The sequence below is a fragment of the Exophiala dermatitidis genome, assembly GCF_000230625.1.
Source record: "Exophiala dermatitidis NIH/UT8656 unplaced genomic scaffold supercont1.5, whole genome shotgun sequence".
Taxonomy (NCBI): domain Eukaryota; kingdom Fungi; phylum Ascomycota; class Eurotiomycetes; order Chaetothyriales; family Herpotrichiellaceae; genus Exophiala; species Exophiala dermatitidis.
Genome location: NW_008751650.1, coordinates 3241856 through 3268560, shown reverse-complemented (window position 1 = coordinate 3268560; position 26705 = coordinate 3241856). Strand labels below are relative to the sequence as shown.

At 51.8% G+C, this 26705-nt stretch overlaps 8 protein-coding genes across 8 annotated transcripts; 5 read left to right on the top strand and 3 right to left on the bottom strand.

Annotated features, from left to right (window-relative positions):
- The first annotated feature begins 5 nt into the window (after positions 1–5).
- Positions 6–1879, top strand: HMPREF1120_06736 (prefoldin beta subunit). The gene is made up of 2 exons (XM_009160946.1): positions 6–434; positions 511–1879. Exons 1-2 carry the CDS (start codon positions 374–376, stop codon positions 819–821), a joined length of 372 nt encoding a protein of 123 aa, XP_009159194.1. The 5' UTR covers positions 6–373; the 3' UTR covers positions 822–1879.
- Positions 1880–2019: 140 nt separating this feature from the next.
- Positions 2020–4419, top strand: HMPREF1120_06735 (uncharacterized protein). The gene has a single exon (XM_009160945.1). It carries the CDS (start codon positions 2120–2122, stop codon positions 4256–4258), a length of 2139 nt encoding a protein of 712 aa, XP_009159193.1. The 5' UTR covers positions 2020–2119; the 3' UTR covers positions 4259–4419.
- A 34-nt stretch (positions 4420–4453) lies between these two features.
- Positions 4454–6887, top strand: HMPREF1120_06734 (glutamate decarboxylase). The gene has a single exon (XM_009160944.1). The coding sequence runs from the start codon at positions 4792–4794 to the stop codon at positions 6685–6687; it is 1896 nt and encodes a 631-aa protein (XP_009159192.1). The 5' UTR covers positions 4454–4791; the 3' UTR covers positions 6688–6887.
- A 29-nt stretch (positions 6888–6916) lies between these two features.
- HMPREF1120_06733 (NCS1 family nucleobase:cation symporter-1) lies at positions 6917–9044 on the bottom strand (the record flags this gene model as incomplete). The annotated part of the gene is made up of 7 exons (XM_009160943.1): positions 6917–7366; positions 7470–8144; positions 8217–8382; positions 8450–8530; positions 8582–8682; positions 8747–8850; positions 8912–9044. The coding sequence occupies 7 exons, from the start codon at positions 9042–9044 to the stop codon at positions 6917–6919; spliced, it is 1710 nt and encodes a 569-aa protein (XP_009159191.1).
- A 693-nt stretch (positions 9045–9737) lies between these two features.
- On the top strand, positions 9738–12397 carry HMPREF1120_06732 (guanine deaminase). Its single transcript, XM_009160942.1, has 2 exons — positions 9738–10191; positions 10246–12397. Exon 2 carries the CDS (start codon positions 10852–10854, stop codon positions 12238–12240), a length of 1389 nt encoding a protein of 462 aa, XP_009159190.1. The 5' UTR covers positions 9738–10191; positions 10246–10851; the 3' UTR covers positions 12241–12397.
- Positions 12398–13631: 1234 nt separating this feature from the next.
- On the bottom strand, positions 13632–15519 carry HMPREF1120_06731 (activating transcription factor; the record flags this gene model as incomplete). Its single annotated transcript, XM_009160941.1, has 4 exons — positions 13632–13941; positions 13994–15125; positions 15191–15229; positions 15408–15519. The coding sequence occupies 4 exons, from the start codon at positions 15517–15519 to the stop codon at positions 13632–13634; spliced, it is 1593 nt and encodes a 530-aa protein (XP_009159189.1).
- Positions 15520–18226: 2707 nt separating this feature from the next.
- Positions 18227–19645, bottom strand: HMPREF1120_06730 (26S protease regulatory subunit 6B; the record flags this gene model as incomplete). Its single annotated transcript, XM_009160940.1, has 4 exons — positions 18227–19196; positions 19245–19343; positions 19396–19437; positions 19488–19645. The coding sequence occupies 4 exons, from the start codon at positions 19643–19645 to the stop codon at positions 18227–18229; spliced, it is 1269 nt and encodes a 422-aa protein (XP_009159188.1).
- Positions 19646–20720: 1075 nt separating this feature from the next.
- On the top strand, positions 20721–26585 carry HMPREF1120_06729 (uncharacterized protein). Its single transcript, XM_009160939.1, has 3 exons — positions 20721–22297; positions 22655–22805; positions 23095–26585. Exon 3 carries the CDS (start codon positions 23124–23126, stop codon positions 26046–26048), a length of 2925 nt encoding a protein of 974 aa, XP_009159187.1. The 5' UTR covers positions 20721–22297; positions 22655–22805; positions 23095–23123; the 3' UTR covers positions 26049–26585.
- The last annotated feature ends 120 nt before the right edge of the window (positions 26586–26705 follow it).

Below are 26705 nucleotides of genomic sequence, written 5' to 3'. Positions count from 1 at the left end.
CACTGCAGCACTTGTGCTCCAGTTGTCCGAGAGAGAAAATGCTCAGGTATGGGCCGCCGTGCGTGAAGTGCTGCTTGTAGGAGGCTGTTGTAGTCTACCGAGATCTGGAATTAGTGGTCGAAGTGGGATGCGGAACGAAACTGGATCACGATGTGACGGTCGATTATTATCGGAGATTCAACCTCATCATCCGCTGCCAGTCCATCGGCAATTGCCCCGCGAAACAAATAAGCGATACACACTCTTTCTACACAAGAGCATTGTCTTCAGACTGAGTATAGTCCATATCTCAATCCTCTGGTACACGTGAAGAGTACTTGTGCTACAACTCTACGGAAAAGGACCGTTCGTTGTAACAGGGTTAGACTGCACCATGGAAGAAGACCGGGCGAAACTCCAGGCCTTGTCTGAAGCTCTACAGAAGATTCAGGACGGTGAGTATTGATCAACTGGTAGAGCCTGCTACGAGTATGTGATCGACCAGCTACTGACGGACTGCCGCTCTTGCAGACCTGCAAACTGCAATCGAAGCCCGCCAGAAACTCGAGGCTCAACAGCAAGAGAACAAGTCTGTCCAGAAGGAATTCGCGTCCCTCACTGACGACGCCGGCATCTACAAGCTCGTTGGTCCTGTGCTGCTAAAGCAAGCCAAATCCGAGGCTGTCAGTGCCGTCGAAGGCCGGCTCGAGTTCATTGGCAAGGAGATCTCGCGGATAGAGACGAGGATCAAAGAACTGCAGGAGGGCAGTGAGAAGAAAAGAGTCGAGCTGTTGCAGCTACAGCAGAAATTGCAGATGGCCGCGCAGGAGCAGGCTGGCTGAAAGTCTGGTTTGAACAGAAAAGGCCAGCACGGAGACTATCCGCTCGGAAGTGTGCTGGTGACAGTCTTGGATGGTCGGAGTGGTTGGCTTCAATTCTTAAAGCCACTCGAGCCTGCGCTCAGACATCGGCAATCTCATTTCACTGGATCACACCTTAAGTGCCGTCAGTGAGCGGCTTGATGCTGTGGGCTTACAGCTGGACCTCATTGCATCCCGGGCAGATCAACCCAACCCATTTACTATACGCTCGGCCCCTATCATGTGTATAGGACGAGCATTGTTTTGACTGGTCTAGCGGTCTTGCGGAAGGTTATGGAAGGCTGCTTGAGGTTCCCGTGAGGATATGCCGTCCAAACCAAGCTACGGAAAGATGAGACCAGCTTTGCTCGGCGTGGTTCAACCGCTCATCAAGCTAAATCTACGAAATAACACACTACACAAGGTGTGGCTTGTCGTCCGACAAAGGCACTTGGAGATTTTAGGACTTGGGAAAGACACATCCGCTTCTCGATGTCCAAGTGATACATGGTTAACTACACGGGCTTGAAGACGGCAGGGTAATGGGGTTTTGACGCACCCCGTGGTGCTGCGGTCTGTGTTTACGGATCTGAAGGTCTGGAAGTTGACACACGATACTGATGAGCGAAAAGACACGCAACAAGGGCGTTCTCCTAGTTTCTCTAACATGCCTGGCTATGCTACGTTGACGGGCGTTGATGGCATCAGGGCTAACCGACGTTTTTTACACCTGTGGGGCACAGCAGCTCCTTCAGGCATACAATATTCACCGCCACCACTGTGTTTGACTGCTTCAGAAACAAATGTTCTCCAAGTCCCATCGTAGTCGGACTATCTTTCCCATTATGTTACCTTGTATGGTTTGTGAGAAAATGGCTCCTTGAACGGTGCACTCCTTGATTGTATCACCGTATCAAGCCTGAAACTCGGCTGCGACTTGTGTACCGTACTCTCAATCCCAACAGAATAAAGATAGAGCCTCAGATGATGTACTGTTTTATATTGAACCACAGGCGGCTCATAAGGCTACAGCCTCGCGCATCACGTGACTAGACGCAAAATTGCTCTAATGGACTGTTCCTATTGTGGCAAAGCAAAAGTTAGTGTGATTGGCTGGCGTAATGTACCACTGTACTATGTAGATCCTGGATTCACTTGGCACATAATTTTCCTGGGTCAAGTTTGACGACGTCGTTTCAGACCATACATTGGCATATAACCATATGTACCTTCTGTTATCCGCTTGATCAACTCATCAACTACAAGCTGAGAGAGTCACAATGCCCCGAGAAAGGAAAAGGCGAGGCCGCCGGGAAGAGGCCAGAAGCAACAAGCGAAAAGGAGATGAAGATTTTGAACCCGCCGCCAAAAGGTTGAAATCCGACGATCATGATCATGACGCTGAGATTGAAGAACAACCGGATGATATCGCCATCAACGGAGATGCAGGGGACGACTATATCGGCTTCAATATGGATCCTCCTTCAGGAATCCAAGAGCCCCAAGACGAGGACGTCTTCCATGGGCTACTTGACCCCCAGGAACAGGAGTACTACGCCAATGTAAACAACAAGATCGTGGCAAACGATTTTGAATCCTCAGAAGACCGCGCCATATTTATTGAGGCTGTCCACCGAGAAACCGAGGGCAAAGAGCTCAAAGTCGCGTCGAGTCAATCGTGCTCGAGGTATTTGGAGAAGATTATCATGTTATCAACTCCCGACCAGCTGCGGAAGTTGTTCAGCAAATTCTGCGGACATTTCACATATCTCGTCCGTCATCGCTTCGGCAGTCATTGCTGCGAAACACTATTTCTCGAGGCCGCAAAGCATGTGGGCAAGGAGAACCGCGAAAGCAAAGACGAGGAACCAGATCTGCCCTCGATGGAACAGCTTTTTCTGCAAGCCGCAGAAGAGCTCGAACCAAACATGGGATACCTACTGACAGATCGTTTCGCATCCCATACTGTTCGTGTCTTGTTCCTCATTTTGTCGGGAGAACCCCTGGACGACGACTCAATAAAGTCCATGCTTGCGAGCAAAAAGAAGGAAAAGCTGGACGCCCCAAGCCGAGAGGAATCACAACCAAACAAAAACATGCGAAATGTACCAAAGTCCTTCCGTCCTGCGCTGGACAAGCTCATCCGTAGCGCAATCTCCGCCCTCGACACAACCTACCTCAGAGCACTAGCCACACATCCGACAGGTAACCCAGTCCTTCAGCTTCTCGTACGACTAGAGCTTTCCAACCCTGGCAAAAACAAACAGCTCGAAGAGAATTCCGTGTTCAAGAAGCTGTTGCCCGACGAAGACCTTGAGGACGACACGGAAAGCGCCAAGTTCATCTCTGGATTGATGTACGATCCGACGGGGTCGCACCTTGTGGAGATATTCGTGCAACGGCTTGCCGGCAAGTCTTTCAAGAAGCTTTACAAGAACATCCTCAAGCCACGACTGAGCAGTATGGCGAAGAACGACATTGCCGGCTTTGTGGCGATCCGGATTCTTGAACGACTAGGAAGAGACGACCTCGACGAAGCAAAGACGCTGCTTCTTCCCGAGGTTCCAACACTGATCGCTCGCCGGAGGACCGGGTTGATCAAAACTCTTGTCGAGCGATGTGCTGTGCGAGGGGTGGACCTGCAAGATCTGGCACATGTGCTCAAGGCTGAGTACGGCGAGGATCCGGCGCAGTTCGTTCCCAAGCTGCTCGATTTCAAGGCCAAAGACACGTCGGAACAGTCCCAAGATGAGGAGAAACAAGACAAACCACGATCTACTGTCAACAAGACAGACGTGCATGCTTCGTTATTGGCCCAAGCCATGCTTCAAGCGCCAAAGACAGACAAGATCGTGCAGGAGAGCTTATTGGCGATTGACATCGATATACTGCTACAGATGTGTCAGGATCAAGTTGCTTCACGGGTGGTGCAGACTGCCCTTTCTCCAACCCCGTCCAATATCCAATTCCGTCGACAATTCGTGCCGCGGTTTTACGGGCACATTGCAGCACTTGCACAGGATCTTAGCGGGTCGTACGTGGCCGATGCTCTCTGGGCAGCAACAGAGGGGTTGCATTTCATGAAGGAGCGGCTGGCTAAGGAACTGGCAAGCCAGGAGAGTCAGATTCGATTATCTCCGTTTGGCCGGAATGTGTGGAAGAACTGGGCGATGGATTCGTATCAGCGGAGACCGGCGGAATGGCGCGCCTTGGCCAAGGGGTACGACAAGGAGGATGCCCCGACCGAGGCGACGACGGATGGGCATGGAAAATCTGCAGGTGGCAAGAAGACCGTACCAGAGAAGAAGAGTGCTATCCAGCTGGCCAGGGAGAGGCACATGCAGAAGACTCAACAGCAAGCCTCGAAACACGGAAAGACACCGGGGAGCGGTGCGAATGCGGTGCCAACGAATGCATGAATGTAGTATGGCGGAAAGTTATGTTGGACCCCAGTTGCGGCGGGTAGGAAAAGACTATGATTGTAGTTGCGGTCATAATACAAATTACCTTCCGTAGTCTTTTCGAACGAGTGTCATGTGCTGCCAGTGTGTCAATAGCAATTGGTTATTTTGTCCCTGAATGGCTCAGCCTCGCAGCCTTGCGCAGCCTCGTTTTCATAAATTGCGTCATTTGGAGAAGATTCCGCGCCAGCGGAAAATTTCGCCATTGGACTACAACACCATGTATCAGAAACACAGGTATAGTTGTACATAGGATACATGATAGCTTTTCTCGCGATACTTTTGGTTCATTTATAGATCTGCGGTTTTGCATTGTTTGTTTCTACCGTTCGAGGTGGTGTTCTTTTCCTACAGCGCTTGTCCAGCTACAGTAAGTACTTCGGTATTATACGTGGATCCACCCCGGCATTTGGATGCGCGAGATCTAAACAACCAGCGGATCATTATTTTCATTGAATAGATAAAGAGCCAGAGATATACTATACCACAGAATGGTCCAGAACGGCAATTCAAGAAATTTCCCGGCCAATGGCCACACCGACACCAATGCTGTCGTCAATAATGGGGAAGAGAACCATGTGCAAGTCAACGGCAACAAGGCTGTCCACACAAACGGTTCTACCGCCGCCACCGCACCATCACGGGCTCAAGAGCTACAGTCTCTCCTATCAGCCGTGATTGAGCAACTAATCCCCTTTATCGAGGCAGCCGACTCCGAGACCCGGGCCCACGAGAACCACAAAGCCATAACCAAGTCTGCCCTGGTGGACCTCCACCCAGCATGGGAACTTCGCACAATCCTGACGGACACCAAGACCCTCTCGCTCCCGGAGCAAGGCCTAGGTCAATCAGGACTTATCTCGACATTGTGCTCAATCCTCCAATACAGCGTGAACACATCATGTCCGGGGTTTCTCGACAAGTTATATGCGGCCCCCGTACCTCCGGGGATCGCCGCAGACGTGGTTCTCAGCATCCTCAACACCAATCTCCACGTCTATCAAGTATCGCCAGCATTATCATTGATCGAAACGCACGTCACGCGCGCACTAGCCAATCTATTTGGATTCACGGGTCCACGCGCCGGCGGGATCAACGTCCAAGGCGGCAGCGCAAGCAACATGACCAGCATCGTGATTGCGCGCAACACCTTATTCCCGGAAACCAAGACGTTGGGAAACTCTGCCAACGGTCGCTCGTTGGTCCTGTTCACGTCCGAACACGGGCATTATAGTATCGAAAAGGCGGCTCAGCAATGTGGCTTCGGCAGTGCCAGTGTAATTTCCGTGCCGGTCGACGCTTTCACGGGCGAAATGGACCCCGTGGCATTGGAAGATTTGATCGTCCAGGCGCAACGAGACGGCAAAACTCCATTCTATGTCAATGCCACGGCGGGGACGACCGTTTTGGGCTCCTTCGATCCGTTCCCCGCCATTGCAGCTGTGGCGAGAAAATATGGTCTTTGGATGCACGTCGATGGTGCCTGGGGTGGCAGTTTTGTGTTTGGTGGTGATGAACTTCGTCAACGGGCTCTAAGGGGTGTGGAACTGGCTGATAGTATCGCTATGAATCCGCACAAGATGCTCGGTGTGCCTGTGACGTGTAGTTTCTTGTTGCTCAGGGATTTGAGACATGCTCATCGGGCGAATACGCTGAGGGCCGGGTATTTGTTTCATGACAGAGATGATGATGACGAGGATGATGACGACGAGGACGTTGATGGCCAAGAAGTTGACGCCGACGGCCAGAGCCAGATTGTTCAAGACGGTGGATACAATCCCGAATTACAATCCAACGGTGTCAATGGTCAAGATGAAGACGACGACAACGACACCTGGACAACGCCCGAAGATCTAGCCGACCTAACACTCCAATGCGGCCGACGCGGCGACAGCCTGAAATTCTTCTTCGCATGGCAATACTACGGCACATCCGGGTATCGATCCAAAATCGAACACGCCTATTCGGTCGCCTGTCACTTTGCAAATCTGATTGAGCAGGATCCAGATTTGACTCTAGTCAGCACGAATCCGCCGCCGTGTCTCCAGGTGTGTTTCTACTTTGCCCCCGGCGGCAAGCTGGTCTACGAGTACGATGACAACACCAGCAACGACCAAGAAAAGAAGTTTGATGCAAATGCAAAACAAGTCAAGAAGCTCAAGGCCAAGGTCAAAACTGGCAAGCGCAATTCAGCACTCACCAGTAAGATCAGCCAGTTGTTGATATCACGAGGGTTCCTCGTCGATTTTGCCCCTGCCTTGAGCCACGAGGTCGAAAAGGGGTCGTTTTTCCGTGCTGTTGTCAACATTTCTACTACAAAAGCCACGGTGGAAAGACTGGTCGAGGAAGTCAAAGTCGCGGGGCGGGCGATTTTGCAGAATATATAAGAAAGACGGAACTATAGACTTGGACATACATATACGTGTACATAAAGATCACGGGCAGCAGGCTGGCCGGTACGTTATATAAAATCTATCTTTGGCGGGTCGACAACTAGTACAGTGTACGGTTTGGCAAAGAGCTACTGCATATACAGTAATAAACACATATATACACGTGAATATATATATACATTTTCTACCTCTCATCATTACCATCGTCACTAGTTGTAATATACTATATCTTCGTCTCCGTCACCTCGGCAGCTTTCTTCTCCAGATCATCATCATCGTTCGGCACAGTTCCCTCAATAAAAACAACCATTTCATCGTCAAAGAACCCGTCCGTCTTGCCCAGGTATTCAAAACTGCGAGATGTACCCTCGTATCTGGCCGGGTAGACCTGTACGGGGAACAAAGTGACAAGCACGGCGTACAAGACGGCCGAGGTGACAAACGTAATGAGCCAGCCCATACGGTAGATGTTCTTGGCCGCATCGCCCACGGCGTCCGGGTGGAATCGGCCAACAAGACCAGGCAGACCTAGAACAAAGCCGCCGATCCATGCCGCCACACCTCGCCAGTTGACGCCGAAAGTGTACCAGTAGATGGCGCCTTTTTCGCCTTGATACAGCGATACGATGTGGATGTTGCCTCGTCGTGCGTAGAAGTAGTCGGTGATCATGATCTATACAAGTCAGTCAGTAAGTACTGCACGACATTTGGAATTCTTTTTGCTCTTGCAAAATCAAGTTGTCCGTCTCGACGAGGATGAGGAAGTCCAAACTTACCGCCGCCAAAGGCCCAAAGAAGATGGGCATAGAACCCAAAAAGGTGACAAAGTTCTGCGCCGATGCAAGGATCTTCCAAGGCACAAGAGCAATGCCGAGGAAACAGCATAGAATCTGGCCACGGACAATGGTCATGTACCGCGGCATCAAACCGGTCAGATCGGCTCCGAAAGCAATGGTGTTTGTTCCAATGTTGGAACCGATGGCGGAGAAGTAGAAGGCCAACGAAACCACAAATACCGCGGTCCGCGCACTTGCCGTCCAGTAATGATCGAGAATGGCATTCAAAAGATCCCAGACGTTCCAGTATGCTTTACCCCATGCGCCTTGGATGGATGCAGTGGCGGCCAGGCCCAAAAAGAAGACAAGAGTCTTTGAGACGAAGACGGCCAATCCTTGCAACCATCCCGCATCGGAGGGTTTTCGACAGTATCGCGACAAATCGGACTGCGTGACTGCCAGGGAAGCCAAGGTGCCCATGATGGTGTTTATCCCAGCCATGACTGCCCATCCTAAGGGGACGTCGTCGCTCGATTTGACGAGGCTGTGGTTGTCAATGGTGGTGATGCCTTTGCCGTGAGCCATGCACCAGCCGAAAAGACCAAAGGTGGCGAAGGGCATGACCAGGCCCTTGAGGGTGAAGAACCATTGGATCTTGGACGGGTGAACAAATAGCTGGACATCACAGTCAGACTTGAACACAGAAATCGGCATGGAAGTGCGCAAGGTTGCTGTAATCGTACGTACCAGTGGCATCTGAATGATCCATGCGACAAAGAAGCAAACCAGCTGCTTGGATGTAATGTCGGCTGATAGGGGCAAGGTGTTTTCAAAGTTCTTCCAGGAACTGCCAAACATGCACAGAAAGCATGTCGAGATCAAGTTGGCACCTGAGTATGTTTGAATACCAAACCTACGACAAAAGAATGGTGTGTTAGTTATTGACCCCCTAGAGCTCTCACCGACAAACTCCAACTTACCAGAATAGCCCAGTCATCAGACGTAGGCAGACGAAGACAAACGATCCGTACATTCCCATGACTGCTCGCAGACCGACGGGGCTTTTAAAAGTCGTTAGTTTGGGTGTTGTCCTCGAATCAGACTCGACTCACTATCCAATGTGGTATCGTGCGCCCGGTCGAGCCAGAGCCGTGACTGCGAAAGCGGCAATAGCACTACCCAGGATGCATGAGCACAGAGCGTACTGCCATGACTGTGTTGAAAGAGAGAGGCATTAGTCTTTATAACACCGAGGTATATGTGAAGATATTTCTTACCAATCCCACCGCGATCAATGATGAAGCGACATTCCATCCAGTGGTGCCGAATGCCAGACCGGCCCAGAAAAGTGGAAGATGGTACCATGTCCAAGTTCGTTGTGCTGCAAGGAACAAGAAGCGGTTAGCGATATGTCCCTCGTTGTTGGTTCTTCCCGTACTCACCAGGAGTCGTAGGTTTCAGATCGTTGTTGATCCAACGGGACGACAGAAGCCCATGGTTCTGCTCCGTCCGGACAAAGTCGAGAAAACCTTTGGACGACTTGAAATTGGCCGCCATTGCTGTCGCTTTGTCCATTGTAACGACAGCTCAGAACTTGAGAGATGTCGAAATCTCCAGGTCGGCCGTGAACACGGAGATCGCACGTCTCCCACTAAACGTGGCTCACGCGCCCGGAGAGCAGTGGCCGTAGTTATACTGGACTTGATACCCACGGTCCACGGCGAGCCCCGGGGTCGATATCTCATGGATAAAGGTCATGTCAGATGTAGGGCTAAGATCTGGCCATAGACATGGGTCGGGGTTATCTTGTCCGTGCTCAGCACGATTATACAGGCTTCTGAATGATAAGAAACCCCACGATGGCAGTGGACCCGGGTCCGAAGGCTCGGTTGCCATAGCTCGCTTGACTCCAGAGTGTAAGGCACCTACCTCTGCATTTCGTGCTAGCATTGCCTGTCGGATGGGGTCAAGTAGCGCAGTAGTCCTGATGCCGGGTTCCGAGTCTGTCATGCCCAGAACCCTGCTGTCAATAAGCACTAGTCGCGAGGGGAATATCATCCGCCAGACATTCCCATGCGAGAGGCTGGTTATGGGATGTGGGTGTGATACTCGGGCGGTACAAGAAGGTCAATTGCTGGCGAATAGCAAGCAAGCAAGATTCAAAATCCGATAAGAGGACTTTTGAATAGAGTGGATATGGGTGGATACTATTACTATGTTAGTAAATACCCCTAAAGCTACTGACAGCGACACACTAAAACATCGTAGCATCAACCTCGCCCCGACCTTCCATCTACTTTCTTATCCTACGCCTGGCCAAAGACACACGGCAGATCAAGCTCGCTAACAGCCCTTCCACCATTATGGTCCCCGCATTAGCAGGGACTGATACAGCAACGCAATTGTCATTGTGTCGACAAACATCTTTGAAGTGCTTGCCATAACCAATGCTTCCTCAACACCGGGACCGCAGAAATCCATTCACTCCCCACAAGCGTCGAAGACACGCCTAGTTCGCAAAACAATCTTGGAAAAGAGAAGGGTTTTGTACACCTGGTTAGATGGTGAGTTAGATATGTGAAGCTATCTTTGTTTCCCGAAAGGGCCAGGGGCGCCGAAGGTACATATCCCAGAGCGACAACTCGTCCATAGTCAGTCAAACACCCACCGGCCCAAAGCTGTCTCGTCTGGAACCTGGTCTCTTTAGGTGGTATGGATACCTGTATGTACCTGGAATGGACCAGTTATCCGAGCCATCCTTTATTGATCGCAGCAGCTTCGCACGCAGCTACAGAGGTAACTCAGACAATCAAAATCTTTTTTCGGGCACCGCCTATGTCCGCTTGACCTTATCAACGCTACTTGGGACCAGTTTGGGGCCTACATATTGGTACTTTGACGAATCAGCCATAGACTTGGACTGGACCCGTTCTACCCTCTCCACATTGCATTATGCTGTACAACTACTACCCGCGACAGGTACCCACTACCCATTGCCAGGCAGCCGGGTCGGATGTACCGTATCTTTTTCACGACCGTGAACTGTACGGTGTCGGAGAAAGGTCAGTTGGTGGTAGTAATCTACCAACGTAAAACACAAATGGCTACCAGGGACCAAAAAGCATCCATTACCAATGGTATTTTGACATCGCGGGCCTTGAACCCACAAGGCTGTTCGAAAGGGCAAGTACATATCTCCCACTCTGCTGTAACACTTTGAATTCTTGAGGATCTTCCAAGTTGGGCAGCAAAACAGGATTACAGGCTTGCCAGCTTTCCTCCGAGACTTCAAGGAGGTTTGGTAACATTTGATTTTACCACCCTCACCAACCGTGGACTCCCGCAAATTGTGTAGCCAGATACACCATCACCACCAGCCATCATGACGGCTGGACAAAACAAATTCCCTCTCGACACGCCACTGGCGTTTTTCGGAACAATCATCCACCACCTGTCACCGACACAGATCGAAATCCTAGAAAACACAGCTCTGATCGTCGGGACAGACGGCAAGATTGCAGCGGTGGAAAGAAACATCAGCGACGACCATGTCCTGAACTCACTTCTCTCCGAACACGGCTTAACACGTTCATCATCGACGTTCAAGGCTCTATCACGAGGCGAATTCTTAATCCCCGGGTTCATCGACACGCACAACCACGCGCCGCAATGGACGCAGCGGGGAACAGGACGAGGCAAATTCATCATGGAGTGGCTGAACAAAACGACATTCCCACACGAAGCACGGTTCGCGGACCCCGAATACGCACGCAAGACATACGCTTCATGCGTAGACGGATTCCTCAAACAAGGAGTTACGACAGCCGCGTACTACGGGTCCTTGCACGGTGAAGCGACCAAGATCCTAGCCGACACATGTCTCGCCAAAGGGCAACGGGCACTTGTGGGAAAATGCAACATGAACCGGCAGTCACCTTCATACTACGTTGACGCGAGCGCAGCCGAATCACTCGCCGTAACCGAGGAGTTCATTGCATATGTGCGCAAAATCGATCCGGATCAAAACTTAGTAACTCCGATCCTGACGCCACGGTTCGCCGTGGCATGCGACCACGACGTGCTGTCTGGACTAGGCGAGATCGCGCACAAGAACCCAGACCTCCCAATCCAAACACACTTTAACGAGACACCGCAAGAAATGGAACTCACGCGCCAACTGTACCCCGAGTTCGACCACGAGACCGACCTGTACGAGCATTTCGGACTGTTGAACCACCGCTCCATTTTGGCTCATTGCATCTACATGGACGACTACGACATGCAACGGTTGCAAGACCTAAACTGCGGCGTCGCCCATTGTCCGGTCTCAAACACGACCAGCGGCGTCTTTGGCGTCGCCCCTGTCCGCGAATACCTCGACAAAAACATCAAGATTGGGCTCGGGACCGACTCGGGCGGCGGGTACTCGTCTTCGATTATCGATTGCATGAGACAGGCCTTTGCTGTGTCCAAGGCCAGACAGCTCACTCATCCGCACGATAAACCGCTACATTTCACGGAAATGTTGTATCTCGCCACTCTGGGCGGTGCACAGGTTTGTAATCTCGACCATAAGATTGGCAATTTTGTCGTGGGCAAGGACTTTGATGCCCTTGAGATTCATACTATTGGAGATGATGCGGGTATCATCGCCCTTGTCGAGGACTATGATTCCATAGAGGACATTCTTGAAAAGTTCATCATGACGGGCGATGATCGGAACGTTGTAAAGGTGTTTGTCAGGGGACGGTCCGTTAAGCCGTCAAAATAGATATAGGACATAATCGTATAATACAGATTAGCTCTGCAGTGACTTCCAGCCTTGCAAATGGATGCGCAAAGTGTTTCAGACGAGAGTCGGACCCAAAAAGGGAATCTGATACTGGTGAAATGAGATGCTAAAGTTTTGTATTTCACACGAGAACCAAACAAAAAGGGAGGCTCGTACTACTTAGTGAAATCCTAACCTAACACAACTTGAACGACTGCTGTATGTATAATCTAACGTAGGGTACGTACAGGCTGGTCATAACATTTAGGGAACAACAGCCTCGATAACGATACCGCGCCGCAGAGCGAGACTGCTACAGAACATGAGTAGATATATATTCACAAGTGTATCGTTGGATATTGTCAGCTGGGACGCCTTGATCGAAATCATCATCTTCATCACGAGCATCACGAGCATCATACAAAACTCACGTGGATCAACGTGAACTTTCGAGGAGGAAAGAGGGCATTTTGGCTCATTTCCACCAAATAAATAAAAATATATGTTTGTAGTACGTTCGGGCTTCTTGATAATAGTACCCACTAGGTACTCTTCCAGCTGGATCTATTCACTGCCCGCCATTCAATCAAAGCACGAGTCATGAAACATGCTGTTGTCATGCCGCCTAGAGTCTTATTCTTCAGGCAGTGTCCGAAGAACTGATTTTATGGCCTGCTAATATCAAAGGGGGCGGATCTGACAAGGCTGAAGCTGAAATGTAACGTACCACTCGACGGCACGTACCCAACTTGAAGGGTCCTTATCAGGTACTTAGTTACAAACACCATCTGACTACTTGGACACGACTTTACAACAGCTAAACATTCATCGATTGGGTCTTCTAGTCTCGACATTTAGTACTGACTACTACGAGAAGCTCCAGCTGGTGTTTGCTGTATCAAAGAACAAACCAGAACCAGACCCTCTGAACGCCATTTGATCCCCCCGCCCATTCTGTGTCCTCTTCGCATAATATGTGCGTGTGTGCGGTCGCGTGAACGCATGACATGGAAAGACAAGGTGATCATGGCCACACCTAGTACTCGGACAAACCCAACCCACCTCCCTTCTTTTGCTGGTGCTGTACAGAACCCGGTTTTATGTACAGAAACAAGCACAAAAGTCCCAGTTTGCTAAAGACAATTGCAGCATCAAAGGTTGCATGAGAACCCAGCCCGTTGCTTGATGGCCGCCGAAAGGAAATAGGTAGAAAACGAAACCGGCCTGGCGGGATAGCCACAGTGAATCAATTGCCTTTCTGGCATTGAGTTTCTTTGACTCCCGTACAAAAGAAACAGAGTAGAATGGTCATGAAGGGTGTCATCAGCTGCCGGCTGCTAGAGCTCAGAAATCAGTTGCCTTTTTTCGCCAAACTCCAGGCCCACTGGCGATCATGTTCTCTGCATGCCAGGTTGCATGGGCGCCGGATTCGGCATGGCCATGCCATAAGGATTAACATGCTGTTGGGGGAACGCAGCGGTGGGATCTTGCATGCCACTCAGGAACTGTCCGATGCCTTGAGCATGTCCCACCGGACAGTCTTTGTGGCCCATCAGTAGAGTACGAAGATTGCGAATTTCCTCGTGGAGCTGTGCAACTTGAGTGTTGAGGCTGTCATTCTCCGCAGAGTACATCTCGACTTTGGCTTGCAGGTTGGCCAGCCATTGTTTCTTTCTCTGCCGACACTTCAGAGCAGCGACACTATTTATGATCAGAACGAGCTCTCGTGATAGAACCCTTTCAGGGGACTTACCGATTCCGTTCGAGGAAATTCCGCCGCTTCTCTTCGTCCGTCATCTTCTTGTTGTTACTGCCACCACCGGAGTTGTTGTTCGTATTATTATTATTACTGCTGCTGCCGCTGTTATTGCTGCCATTATCGTGCTGTTCGTCGTCGCTGTCATCATCTTCCTCGTGAGGGTCAAGAGCAGGATCCACATTGTTGGCGGCTCCATTGTTACCCTTACTACGTTTGTTGCTCCCTTTGGTGGTAGCTTCGGACTTCCTTCGGTTGTTAGTGGTCTCTGCTTTGGTGTTCTTCTTGCCGCGACCGCGTGTGGTGGGCTTGGTCTCTTCATGACTTTCGGGACTACCCTCATCTGGGCCTGACATGGATGCACGGCTGTTATGTTTCTGTTCTTGTCCATTCCGGGCAGTCATTTGAGGGGGAGCTGGGTTGGGCACGGCGAATTGATTGTTAGCTTGGCCTCCTTTAGCCAACATAAACAGGCCATTGGCAGCGTCAGTCGCATCGTGCTGAGCATCCATAGTGGTCGCTTGAGGGACGGGTTCTTGTGGATTCGACGTCACAGCAAACTGGTTGGTCTTATTCCGGGCAGCTGCTGTCATAGCAGTGCGATGGAAGTCAAGCGTCCCAGGCGTGGCGCCGCCACTTTGCAATGAGTTGAAGAGTGCTTGAGAGTTTGGGCTGGGGGCGGGAAACATAGACCCGCCACCGCCAGGGGTCAAGCCAGTGCGAAGAGACGACTCGTTGGGCGTGGGGAAGCCACGGCCGATACTGTCGAAGTAGTCGCCTTGTTGTGGACCAGCCAACATGGCAGGGCTTAAGGGCCCCGATCGAAGCGAACTTTGCCAGTTGTAGCCTCCCGTCGAACTGGTGCCGGGGATGGCAGGAGATGTCAAGGCTGCGACAGGCGGTAGGAGGGTCTTGCCAGGAGTTTCTGTTGATGGCGCGCCAAACGATTGTTCAAAGGGATTGAATTCTTGTCCGATACCACTTGCGTTGTTGTGCACCGCCGAGAAGTAGTCTGGTGTCTCTGCTGGATTGGCAGGCACAGGTCGCGGCGGGGGTGCTAGAGGCTCTGTGACTTGGACGACGGCGGGCTTTGTGTCTTCTGCCAGCGAGGTAGTAGTAGGTTGCGACTCTGTATATCATGGTCAGTGGCTGATCGAAGGAGTCGGCAGCGCGCGTAGGCGACGCGTAGCGTACCTGGTAGGGTGGACTTGGACTGCAACGGTGAGGACGTCTCTGTTCAAGGCGAGTCAGTCAGTCTGGTGTTCTGAGATACGGTCTATGGGCGCAGTGGTGATGCATGACGCATTTCCCAATGCGCAGGCGATGATGTCGATGATGTGGTTGGCATTGTGGCAGATGGATGCGCGAGTGGAAGAAATTTTAGCGATAGGGGGCGACGAGGTAGACTAACCTGACTGATTACCCAAACTCTTCTTTTTGTCCATAGGCGACGAGGTGCGAGACGGAGGGTCAGCGCCCAGGTGTTGTTGCGATGGTTGAGTTGCGACCGCGGCGCTTGCCATACTGTCGGGTTGGTGATGAAGCAATACGTAGAGGAGGAAACAACGTCAGCCGTTGCAGAAGTGACGTCGACAGAGCTGCGAAGGCGCGGGCGCCTCATATACTCCTGGGCGTGTCTGGTAGGGCGGGCGTGCGAGGTGCGAGGCCCCCGGCTCTTGGGGGGAGCACAGAGGAGCACACGGGCGGCGAGCGGCTTGACCTGCGCAGGGGCAGGCACTTGCAGCGACGGTCAGAGACTTTCGTCCGAGCGGAACGAGACCTGCGAATCAGAGCCGTGTCAGCGCAGATTTCGCCATGTCCAGCGCGATCGCCAGCCGTCGGGCGCCCCCAGTCGCATCGCCACTTGCTTCCACCCAACCAGCGTGCGTATTGGACGGAGATTGGGCCCGGTCTTAGAGGGCGGGCGAAAGAGGGCTTCACACGAGCAAAAAAAAGGTAATCTGCCGGCTACCGCTGGCCGCAGGAAGAAGGCACACTTACCAGGGTGTCACGCTCGAGCTGCTCGTCGATGGTACCTGGGTACGCGACAGCTATCCTCCAATGTACCCTTTGCACACCGCGTGTTGCGCAACTTGAACAGCAATGTGCCGTGGTGGGAAGCGGATTCGAATGTGGCCCCTTCACGGCAACTGATACGCGTGTGAGGCGGCCTTGTTCTGGCGGGTTTCAGAGGCAGAGGAGGGTTTGGTGACGTTACGGGTGGCAGACCCGGCAAACCACTGGGTCACTACAGACTAGGACAAACTGCACAAAAACACAATGCTGCTCTTGCGCTCAGCTGTCGCCGTAGCAAAGTCCCGTGACAAACTTCGAGAGGTGTACCACTGTACACAACCGAATGTACCAGGATGTCAAGGTAGGTTTCTGGTCAATTATTCGGTTCAGGTTTGGGTGGTGAATGGAAGGATGCTCGAAAAGTGTCTGTGAAACAAGATGCGCCAGAAACGAAAAACGATGACCTCAGCACGCCAAGGGGGCGCCGTAATAGCACCGCTAGTGCGATTAGTCTGACCACCTTAAACTTGAACTAGGAACGTCGGCTGGGTACGCTAACCCATTTCCGTCTCTGTAATGCAAAGTACTACCTCCCGCTTGCTACCTAGGTACAAGAGCACACCGCACAATTACTCCTGGTACAATTTCGCGGCATCCAAGCCGCCCTCAATCTGCCATGATAGATATTATGTGGTGGCTATTGCTAAGTACAGAATTGCGGCTGTATGAAAAGTACAACTTGAATGTTGTGCTACTAGTAAGGCATGTGGTCGAGAGAGTGGCACCTTCTCCTTCAAGTTCACCGACGACACGCTACCTCCTGCATCTTGAAATTCCAAGTTCTGACGCAATCCATCCAATTTTCCCACCAGCGACCGCGCCATCCCCGTTCCGTTTAAGTGACGTGCCAATCCGGCTCGTCAACCTGGCATTTTACAATGTGCGCTTTTCCCTTTTTGTCCAGATTCGTGCTTCGTAACTCGCTCGACAACACCACCTGCACACCAGTCTCGTTCGCAGCTTGTGGTTCAAGTTCTACATTTACCAGTAGTTCGGGCATATCGGGGACACGTGGAGGTAGTTTGGAAGGACGCAAAAGATTCCCCATGGGCAAGTAAAAGGCGCTCATTACTAGAATCCCATCCCTCGTTCCTAGGTACCTAGGTACATATGCCATTCAAGTTGCTTATTACAATATTGTAGTGCTGCTACTAGTAGTACCAGTAGCAGAATATTAACGGGTGACATCTGGTTCCAGACACCACTGGCTCTGAACCATCTGAACGCCCCTCCTATATCCCTACCATCGGTGCTCCTCGAGACATTACAAAATGGCTATCGTTGCCGGCTTCTCGTCTGGCGTATCGCATCGCTGTCAATATGGGCATCAGTAATGACACTCATGGCTATCGGTTATTATTGCGGCATCCTCTCTTCGAATAGAGCCGCGCAACCGCATTATTATTAATGTGAGGACCATTGACCCACTTCAAACCGTGACGCAATCATGAATACCTGGTAGTACTCAGGCTGCTTGGATCTCCACACTGCACTGCAAGCCTTCCCGAGTGGCATTATTGGCCACATGGCAGTGTGCATTTATTGTATAGCGACCCAATAGTGTCACGGACCACAGAATCAGATATCAAAACACAGCTCTACAGTACAAGTGCACTTTCTCGTAAAGCAAGCGCCGATGAGAACCATTGCGAGGTACATACAATGTTGGACAGAAGATACCTGTGTGACGGCTACTACTCTGACAGAGTACCTAGGTAGAGCCCCATACTAGTACCGAGCGTGTGTCTGTCATGTCCCATCTACGGGGAAATGCCCCCTGTAATTTGCCCTTATCTGCCCCTTACTTGGATCTCCCCTTGCTTTGTGGCTCGCATGACTGATACCATGCTACAAAGTCTAGCACAGGGAGATCCATGCAAAGTAGGCGGCCATGTTGGTTTGAATATTATTCGTCTCTGCTGTACATGGGTATCAAATGCTCACCCGTTGCCGACCTGGTCCAGCATGGAAACGGTCCTTGGGGACGTCCAGCAATGCCACGCCGTCGGTGTAAACATCTAGACCGGTCTGCTCGACAGCGAGCCCAGTCACGAGCGCCTCTCCTGTCAACACCTTCGAGTGTTCGCACCTCCTCTCAGATCTGCATAGAGCACAGTGTTGGAGTTGGTGGCTTCACGTGTGTGTAGCTTCCAACTACTTGTAGAAATCAAACTTGTCGGCTTCTTGTGCTCCCTTGACTTGGCTTGAGTAGGCATCTTCCAAATCAGCCTGGATAATGTTGTAACGGTTTTTCCGCACTGCACGAAGCCCGGCTTCTTGCATGATGGCTGCAATGATGGCCCCGGATAGTGGATCGTTCCGGACAATCAACGAGTCGAGATCAACTTCAGGCGAGAGAGACATCTTGCTGGCGATTGTGCTGAAGATCAGCCGACGTTCCCGACGATCTCGGAGGGAGGGAAATTCAATCTTTCGGTCCAGACGACCAGGTCGAAGAAGGGCGGGGTCCAGCGTATCAGCTCGATTCGTTGCCATAATAACCTTGACGTTACTCGTTTGATCGAATCCATCCATCTGGTTCAGCAACTCCAACAAGATACGCTGGACTTCTCGGTCGGCACCCGTCTGTGCATCGAATCGCTTCGTGGCAATGGCGTCGATTTCGTCAATGAAAATGATGGCCGGAGAGTTCTCACGGGCCATACGGAACACGTCTCGCACCATTCGAGGCCCCTCACCCAAGTACTTCTGCACAAACTCAGAACCGACCACTCTTATGAAGCTGGCAGTAGTGCTGTTTGCCACAGCCTTGACCAACATCGTCTTCCCGGTACCAGGCGGCCCATAAAGCAACACACCTCGCGGGGGATCAATGCCGATCTGCTTGTACAAGTCGAAATGGGTCAGGGGTAACTCCACAGCTTCTCGGATTTCCTGCTTCTGCATATCCAGCCCACCGACATCCGCATACGTAACATCTGGCTTTTCGTCTGCGCCAAGCATTGCGATGGAAGAGTCCGCTTCCGGCGGCAGAATGTCGACGAGGGAATTTGAGTGGCGATGGAGGGCAACGGAGGACGACGGCTTAAGCTTCTCGCGGTCGAGTGTTGAAAGAATGCGAACAACATAATTGGATCCTGTGGATGATTGCACAATACCGGTGCTGCCAACTGTTAGCGTCCGAGGAGGGCAGTGATATGTTAGTCCTTACTTCTGGTCAATAGCTTCCATGAACTGGCCGATGACAAGAGGAACGCTCTGTATCCGCTTGATCTCTTCCTGCGCCCGTACCAGTTCTCGTTTCAGGGATCTAATCGAGCCATTAGTCATGTCCTGAAAAGTCTGTCCCATGTCTTCCATACCTCTGTTCATCTTTGATATACTCTTCCTGCAATTTGATGTACCTGTTTCCGTTAGCTGTGGCGCTCTCCGCTCGGATCCAACGCAGTCTTACTCCAGGTGCGCCTGTAGTTTCTTAAGCGTCGAGTATTCATCACTCCCATCGGTGCCTGCTCCTTCTAATGAATCGATATCGGGTATGGACTCCGAGATTGGTGTTTTCTTGTGAGGAGGGACAGTATGTGTCGGATTGTCAACAAGGACGTCGCCCATGGTTGCGGACCGATTCAAGCTCTGAACCAGTCGGGAAGAGTCAAGAGGAAAAGCGCAGCCGCTGGAAAAGGCAGAGACGTATTCTCGGAGTGAATGACTCTAGAGTGTTCCAAGGTAACAAGACGATCGTACTTTGGGATTGTGTATGCTGCAGTCACGTTGAAGGATGGACTGAAGGCCACCGAAGGAACACGAAGTCCGCGATATGGCGCTAATCCCAAAGGGGTTGGCCCGGCGCAAGCAGCGACTGCGAGATCCTGCAGTGCAGCACCCCAAGGAACGTTGTTACTGTTGTAGTAGTAAACGGTGGTCTCCTCGAACTTGAAAGCGCCTGGATCTTCTGACTCGATGTTCCTGCAATATGTCTCAATGCGAGAGTTGTATCATGTCCACTTCCTATCTCGAATCAACACCCTCACTTGCAACAGCGAACTCTCAAGTCAAGACAAGCCTAATTCCTGCTGCTGAGATACCCTGGCACATCCAGTCCGGTTTCCACGCCTCAGGCCGCGTCAATTTCACCAACCCTTGACACAATAGTACGTCTTGTAACGGAGGTCCTCCTCCTTTCCAACATTTGCGCATCTATGTTCCATCAATGGCCAAACGTAGAAGGACCGTTCACTTAGACAATCAAGATGGGAATTTACAGCGATACGTTGGATCCATGCGAGGTACTGCAGAAATACAACAAAGCTGTCTCTTGACCCGGGTCTATGGACTCACTTGACGTAGTGAAGCATAGCTAAGGATGGAGGCGCCTGTCAGATCAGCCAAGATCGGCTCGTTGCTCAAGGTCTTTGCTGCACAATCAGCTGTCCATGGGAAAGACCGGTTTGGAAATGAAAGCCCGCGTACGACAGGCTGAGATGGGACACAGACTCTGGTTGTATTGTTTCTAGCTCGTGACACGAGAGGCAGAAATGCCAGTGGGGTCTAAAAACACTCAAGAAACAACAGGACCAGAGAATTCCTACGGGGATCTGCCAATCGGGATGGTCTGAGTACGACTTCGTCAGATCTTGCTCTCGAGTGGGAAGCGGAACTATGTAAACTTCCGACTCCCATGGCTCCTTTAGGATCCCGCGTTCTCTCTCCTTCGTATTTACTGCTGCTATCACCTCAATGCCCCAATTCATTCCCAAAGCTCTTCTATCACCGTGGTACCGTTTCAACGGCACGAGAGATAAGCCTTACAGTCTCTCTCATCGTGAACACCAGTTCCATCTTTTCCACACAGCAACGTTGACATTGCGGAGGTAACTCTGCAGCACTCAAGTCTACTTGAGGCGGCATCATATTCGATGAGACCAGCGTCCGTTGCAACAGCTGCGTGCTTACATCGAAAACCAGCAACGGGGACCCTAGAGGCAAGCACTAACGAAGAGCAATGGCCGCAGAACCCTTTCGCAAGTTGGTCCGAGGAATTCAGGTATTGTATGGCATCTTCCCAAGGCCGAGATGAAGAAGCAAATGTCGAGTATCTTGCCTGGGAATCTGCAATCAGGCTCATTTTGCACCTCCCAGGGACTTCACAGAGAAACGCTGGTGTGACCCTGGTTCGGCACCAGCTGTGCAGTACCGCCAATACTTTATCACAGAAGGCTCCCGCTCAAAGAGCATGGCGTCTGCGCATCCCCCCGCACCTTTCTCAGAGGCTGTCCTGAAGCGAACTACAGTACTTGCGCCGACGAAATCCCGCAGTGCCAGTCGCCGGAAAATGCAAAAATGTGATGAGTTCCAGAGGGGATGTACCATGCCAACTGAGCAAACCCTCCTGCTGCGACGGCTCGGAGAATGCCAGATGGAGTGCATAACTTTGGACTTCAACTTGACCTGCAGTGCAAGTCAACGGTGGAACTTGATAAAGAGAATGTGCAGATTAGCGGCATGCTAAACTCCCATCACGCCAACCACACTCTCAGAACCTGGCTTTGGCCCCACAAGCCGGTATTAGCCGCGCCTACCGGAACTCCGCCACTGATTTAGCAGGACCAATGATTATAAGGGCGACCAGCGGCCAGGTTCTGCCCTGGATTACTAATAGGGAGGCTTTCACCCAGGCAGATCACGAGACACGGCTGCGCAGGGCCACCCAACCGCTGGAAGATTGCAACTTGACGGGTGTCGCCCCCCGGTTCCCTGCTAAGCGAGGCGAAAAGGTGTCCCACCTTTCAGCCTGCAGCCCCCCTACAACTGACAACTGCAGTGCCAGTGCCAGTGCCAGTGCCAGTGCAGTGCAGTGCCGTGCTCGCCGCGCTCTACTACTACTCTCCCTCCCTTTCCCTCTCTCCCTCAGCTTCCCGCTGGTTAGGCTCCTCTTTTTTCACTCACGATTCTTACCTGGCCCGACACCGACCTTTCTGCGGTGCTGTACCCGAGCCTTCCTGTGCCCTTCCTTACCTTATTGTGCCCTCCCGGTTTTGATCCCTTGGGTACCTATCATAGGTCTCATTTTTAGTTGCATTCGACTGTTTCGATTGCCAGTTGGCACGTCCCAGTAGTCGACCAAGCCAGGGGCTACTGCTGCTGCTGCCAATCCCTCGCTTCGTGATCTGCCTGTTGCGCCTCACGCACCCAGACACGAGCAGCTCCGTGGCCGCCTCATCACCTATCGAAAAAAAGACAAATCGCCATCTAATCACATACACGGTAAGCCTGCTGCTATTTCCTCTTACCCATCCCGATCCATTCGACTGCCCCTCGGGTCACCCCCCGGCACATCTACGATCGTGGTGAGTGGGTTTGTCCTCTCCATTTCTTAGGCGCCGGGAAGTTATGAGTACAGGCACATGGCTTGCCCACCGCATCAGCTTTCCTTCCTCCGGCCACTGTCTCCATCATATCCTTAGCGTCCATGTTCCATCAAAATGCTTGATTGCGATCACTGTTGCACGGCCCACGATACCCGAGTATGAAGTGGGACTCTAGTGATTTTCGCTGCCGCGTCTTTGTCGCCTGGTTGAGCAGCGTGCAGTGGCTGACATCCCCTCTCCTCCTACCAAACAGGGTCTTCCACCACAGTCGTTCTCACTCAGACTCCCGCCCGAGCTAAGCCGTTTTGGGCACCCCAGCCTCACAGAAATCTCGACGTTCCGATTCGGTTTGCATACCTCTGCGCTCGCGCTCTGACGACTCATCTCCAAACATTGCCAGCCAGGTAAGTCATCATCCTATCTTATTCCATCTGATCCTGTCTTGCTACTCATTTCCCACTGTCCGTATCACATCCTTTGTCGCGTCTGGTGGCTCGCCTCCTTCCTGCGACGCGTCTCTGGTTCCCTAGAGGCGCAGGCAGGCCTCACTACCAGACTCAACCCTCCACTAGTACCTGATCCGCATCCAAACATCCGGTGTCGCGAGCACAATGGATAAAGCTGCTCCACAAACCTTGTTTACGATGACTGCGCGTGTTGATGAGCTGTTATTGATGACTGTCTTCTCTATAGCCAATGGATGACCGGAACTCTATCAAGCCATGAACCCTTGGCTCACCGATCCTTCCTCCACACCAAACAATCATGTTGGCTTTGGAGGCCCCATGGATGCTGGCATGTCTTTCCTTCAGCCTCCTCAGACCATAAACCCTGCGCAGTTCCAGAATCCTGCCTTCCTCAATGGCGGCGCCCGCACCGCCTCCCCAGGCTTCCACAATCCCGCATATCAGACCAACCCGGTAATACCTTCGAAAAGAGCACGGGACGATAGCTTGGGCGCGTCGCCGCGGCAGATGCCGGGAGGACTACCTGGATCAAGATCGCAAACTCCCGGACAAGGTCTTTACCCCGGATTCAACCCTCAAGCGAATGGCGTGCCCGCAATGCCCACGGGTCCGACGCCTTTCCCACACCTCCAACAACCTTCCTCCAACGCGACACCTTCGCCGACGACTCAACAAATAAGTCAGTTCAACCATCCTGGTGGTAATCAACGCGTCGCAACCGCGTCGCCAAGCCCCTTCTCACCACAACAGCATGGTGGGCCTCAAGCTTCACCTGCCCCATCCGATCACGCCAGTCGAGTTGGGACGCCTCATGATAACCCTCACAATTTTATGCCTAACGGAGGCTTCCCGCCCGGTTTCAACCAGCCTCAGTACGGGCAGAACATGAGCAACGGCGTGCCTCCACACATGGGGATGAATCCTCAGGGAACCATGGCGCCTCAGCACCCGGGCATGTCGGCCGCGCAAAGAAATTATCAGATGCAATTACAGGCTCAAGCTCGGCAGATGCAGGCGCAGACCATGGCTGGCATGAACGGCATGCCAAATAATCCTGGACAGCCCCGCCCAAACTCTCAGATGTCCCAGGGACCCCCAGGGGCTTTTGCTCCACCAAAACCCAGCAATCCAGAGGAATTCATACGGGGCTTACAGACCTTTATGGCTGCTCGCGGTCGATCCGTAGACCTCAATCCGGTAATATGTGGGAGACCCTTGCAGCTGTTGCGGTTATATGCCGCCGTGGTAAAAAATGGAGGCTCACAGAGGATTTCGAAGTTGAACCAGTGGGCGGCTATTGCGCAACAATTTGGATTCCCTCCACAACAGCACATGCAAGCTGCTCAAGAACTCCAAGCATATTGGATGCACAATCTTGCCCCTTATGAGGCCGCTTGGCAAATGTCGCAGCAAAAGCAAAGAATGGCTGCGCAAGCTGCCGCTCAAAACCAAGCCCAACATCAGATGTCTCCTTCCCGCGAAGTCCAACAGCAACATCAACCTGTACATCAGAGAGCACCTTCCGTCAATGGACAAGCGGTTAACCAAGTCCCCCAGCCCAATACCAATGGTTTCGTGCCTCCGCACGCCCAAGCACAACCGGAAATGCCTACTGCAACTCAGACAAGGCCGGATACGGCCAGGCAGTTCGATCCTCAGCACGTAGAAGGCGTACAAGCGCCGATACAAACTCCTCAAAAACGTCCACGGACTGCTCCAAAATCAGCAGAGCCTGAGCCAGATGTGAACAAGCCCCTCTCACGACCCATCAAGGATCCTTTCAAACCCGAAGTGCTCCCTCCTAGTCGCTTTCATGGGCCCATCAATGTGGACGAGCTTTTCGTTATCGGACAACATATTGTCGAGTCCAAACCAGTCGTTCCGACGATCAGGGAGATGGGCATCATCGATATCCACGCCTTGACTATGTCGATCAAATCGGGCCTCCATGCGGAGACACGCGTGGCACTTGACACGCTTGTTACCCTCTCCACAGAGCCTGCTCTGCAGTTGTCCCTGGTTGATTGCGATGACCTTATGGACGCGTTATTGGAGTGCGCATTGGACCAGGTTAACTTCTTGAGCGAGCACGCGACAGAAGTCTCAGATGATATGTTTCTGCCGTCCTACGAAGATCTGGTGCGATCTTGTCGTCTGGAAAACGAGTCCCTCCAGAATAACACCGAGTTCGGAACAGTCGCCTACGATCTGGAGCGAGCAGCTGATCGATTAATATGTATCACCACACTCATCCGGAATTTCTCATTCTACGAAGCAAATTTTGGCGTCCTTGGGCAATCCGAAGTCATTAAACTACTCAGCACTGTTATCCGATACCTTGCGACTACGGAGTTGTTTCTGCGGACGAGTCGGAATACCCTGGATTTTATGAAGGATGTTGTGGTCTTCCTCAGCAATCTATCTACCTCGCTTCAATTACCGGGCAAGGAAGAATCCCTCTGTATTCTCCACTTCCTCCTTGCCTTTGCACCTACTCCTCCACCCATCACCGGCTCTTCCTCAAAGGTCGCATTCACAATGTACACACCCACGTTGCACAAGTACTTGCCTTCAGCTGTGGATAGTCTTGCCAAATTGCTGGCTCGCGACGAACCGAATCGGACATATTTCAGAGCAATATTTGCTGCCGATGCTCATTCCACTCCGCCCTATGAGTTGTTGACAAGAAGTTTCGGCTTGGCCATATCACCTATTCCAGCAATCTCGAGCCACACGAGAACGATCATAGAAACTAGAAAGCCCTTCCTTCTGCAGGGGATGCTTGCGGCTGAAATTCTGGCGGGCCTTGCACCTGGTTCCGATTATTCTTTGGCCCGCTCATGGCTAGAATCAGAAGATGGGTTTGCCTGCAACCTATTGAGGTTGGTTGGAATCCTCAGCGCAGACCGCTCAACACAGACAGCACCCAAGCACCCGCAGCCGAATAACCGAAATAATCCGGAACCCGATGCCAACGGTTATGGAGCGATCGCGAACCGTGCCTTGGCTGTTTTGAAGACTTTGGTTCAGAAGGCACGAACAGTTGACGAGGATGGCACCACGGTTGTTCCGACAGGTGTCATGCCGAGAAAAGAAAGTCTTCTTGGAGCCATGATACAGAGAGACATTGATCCTGGCATCTTACGACAGCTCTGCCTCTTTGCTGCTCTCGAGGAGTGATGTGAGATTGTGACATAGGTTGTGGGTTCTGCATAGCGCGGACACAGGGGGTTGATTTTAACGCTCAAGCATGTTTAGCGGTATGGCCAGGATGTCGTATGGGGTATGCGCATCATGTGGACGCGCAAAATGAGCGTATCGGAGTTGCTGTGTATGTCGAGGATCTGCGATACCCCTTCTTACTCGTCTAGTCCAACCCTGAATATGAGGGAAGGCATCAACATAACTCGGTTAGGATAGTGCTAGGGGAGTCAACTTGCATAGTAGCGCTCCGGATTCGTGGCATACAGCAGGGAAAAGTCACACTGTCAAAATATACCAGTCTTGCTATACATGTATCAAAGTTTGACAACAAAGAGACCAAGGAGAACGTTGGAGGAAGTCACATAGGCCACCCCTTCCCATTTGGTGCAGCCCACCGGATCTTGTACTTGAGAGGTAACTCAGATAAGCCCACGATGCAGATGTCGCACGCTCGTAGCCCTCAATTGATGCAGCGCTCATGACCATTATTAATCAGTGAGATATGTATATCCGTGACCCGTTCGACCTGTACTTCTGTACCCAAATTACGCCTCTTTCACCCTACCTAGTGATACAGCTCGTTGATGCGTGTTTGAGGAATACTATGGCCCGGGTCGTTGGTTTCAGTGTCAA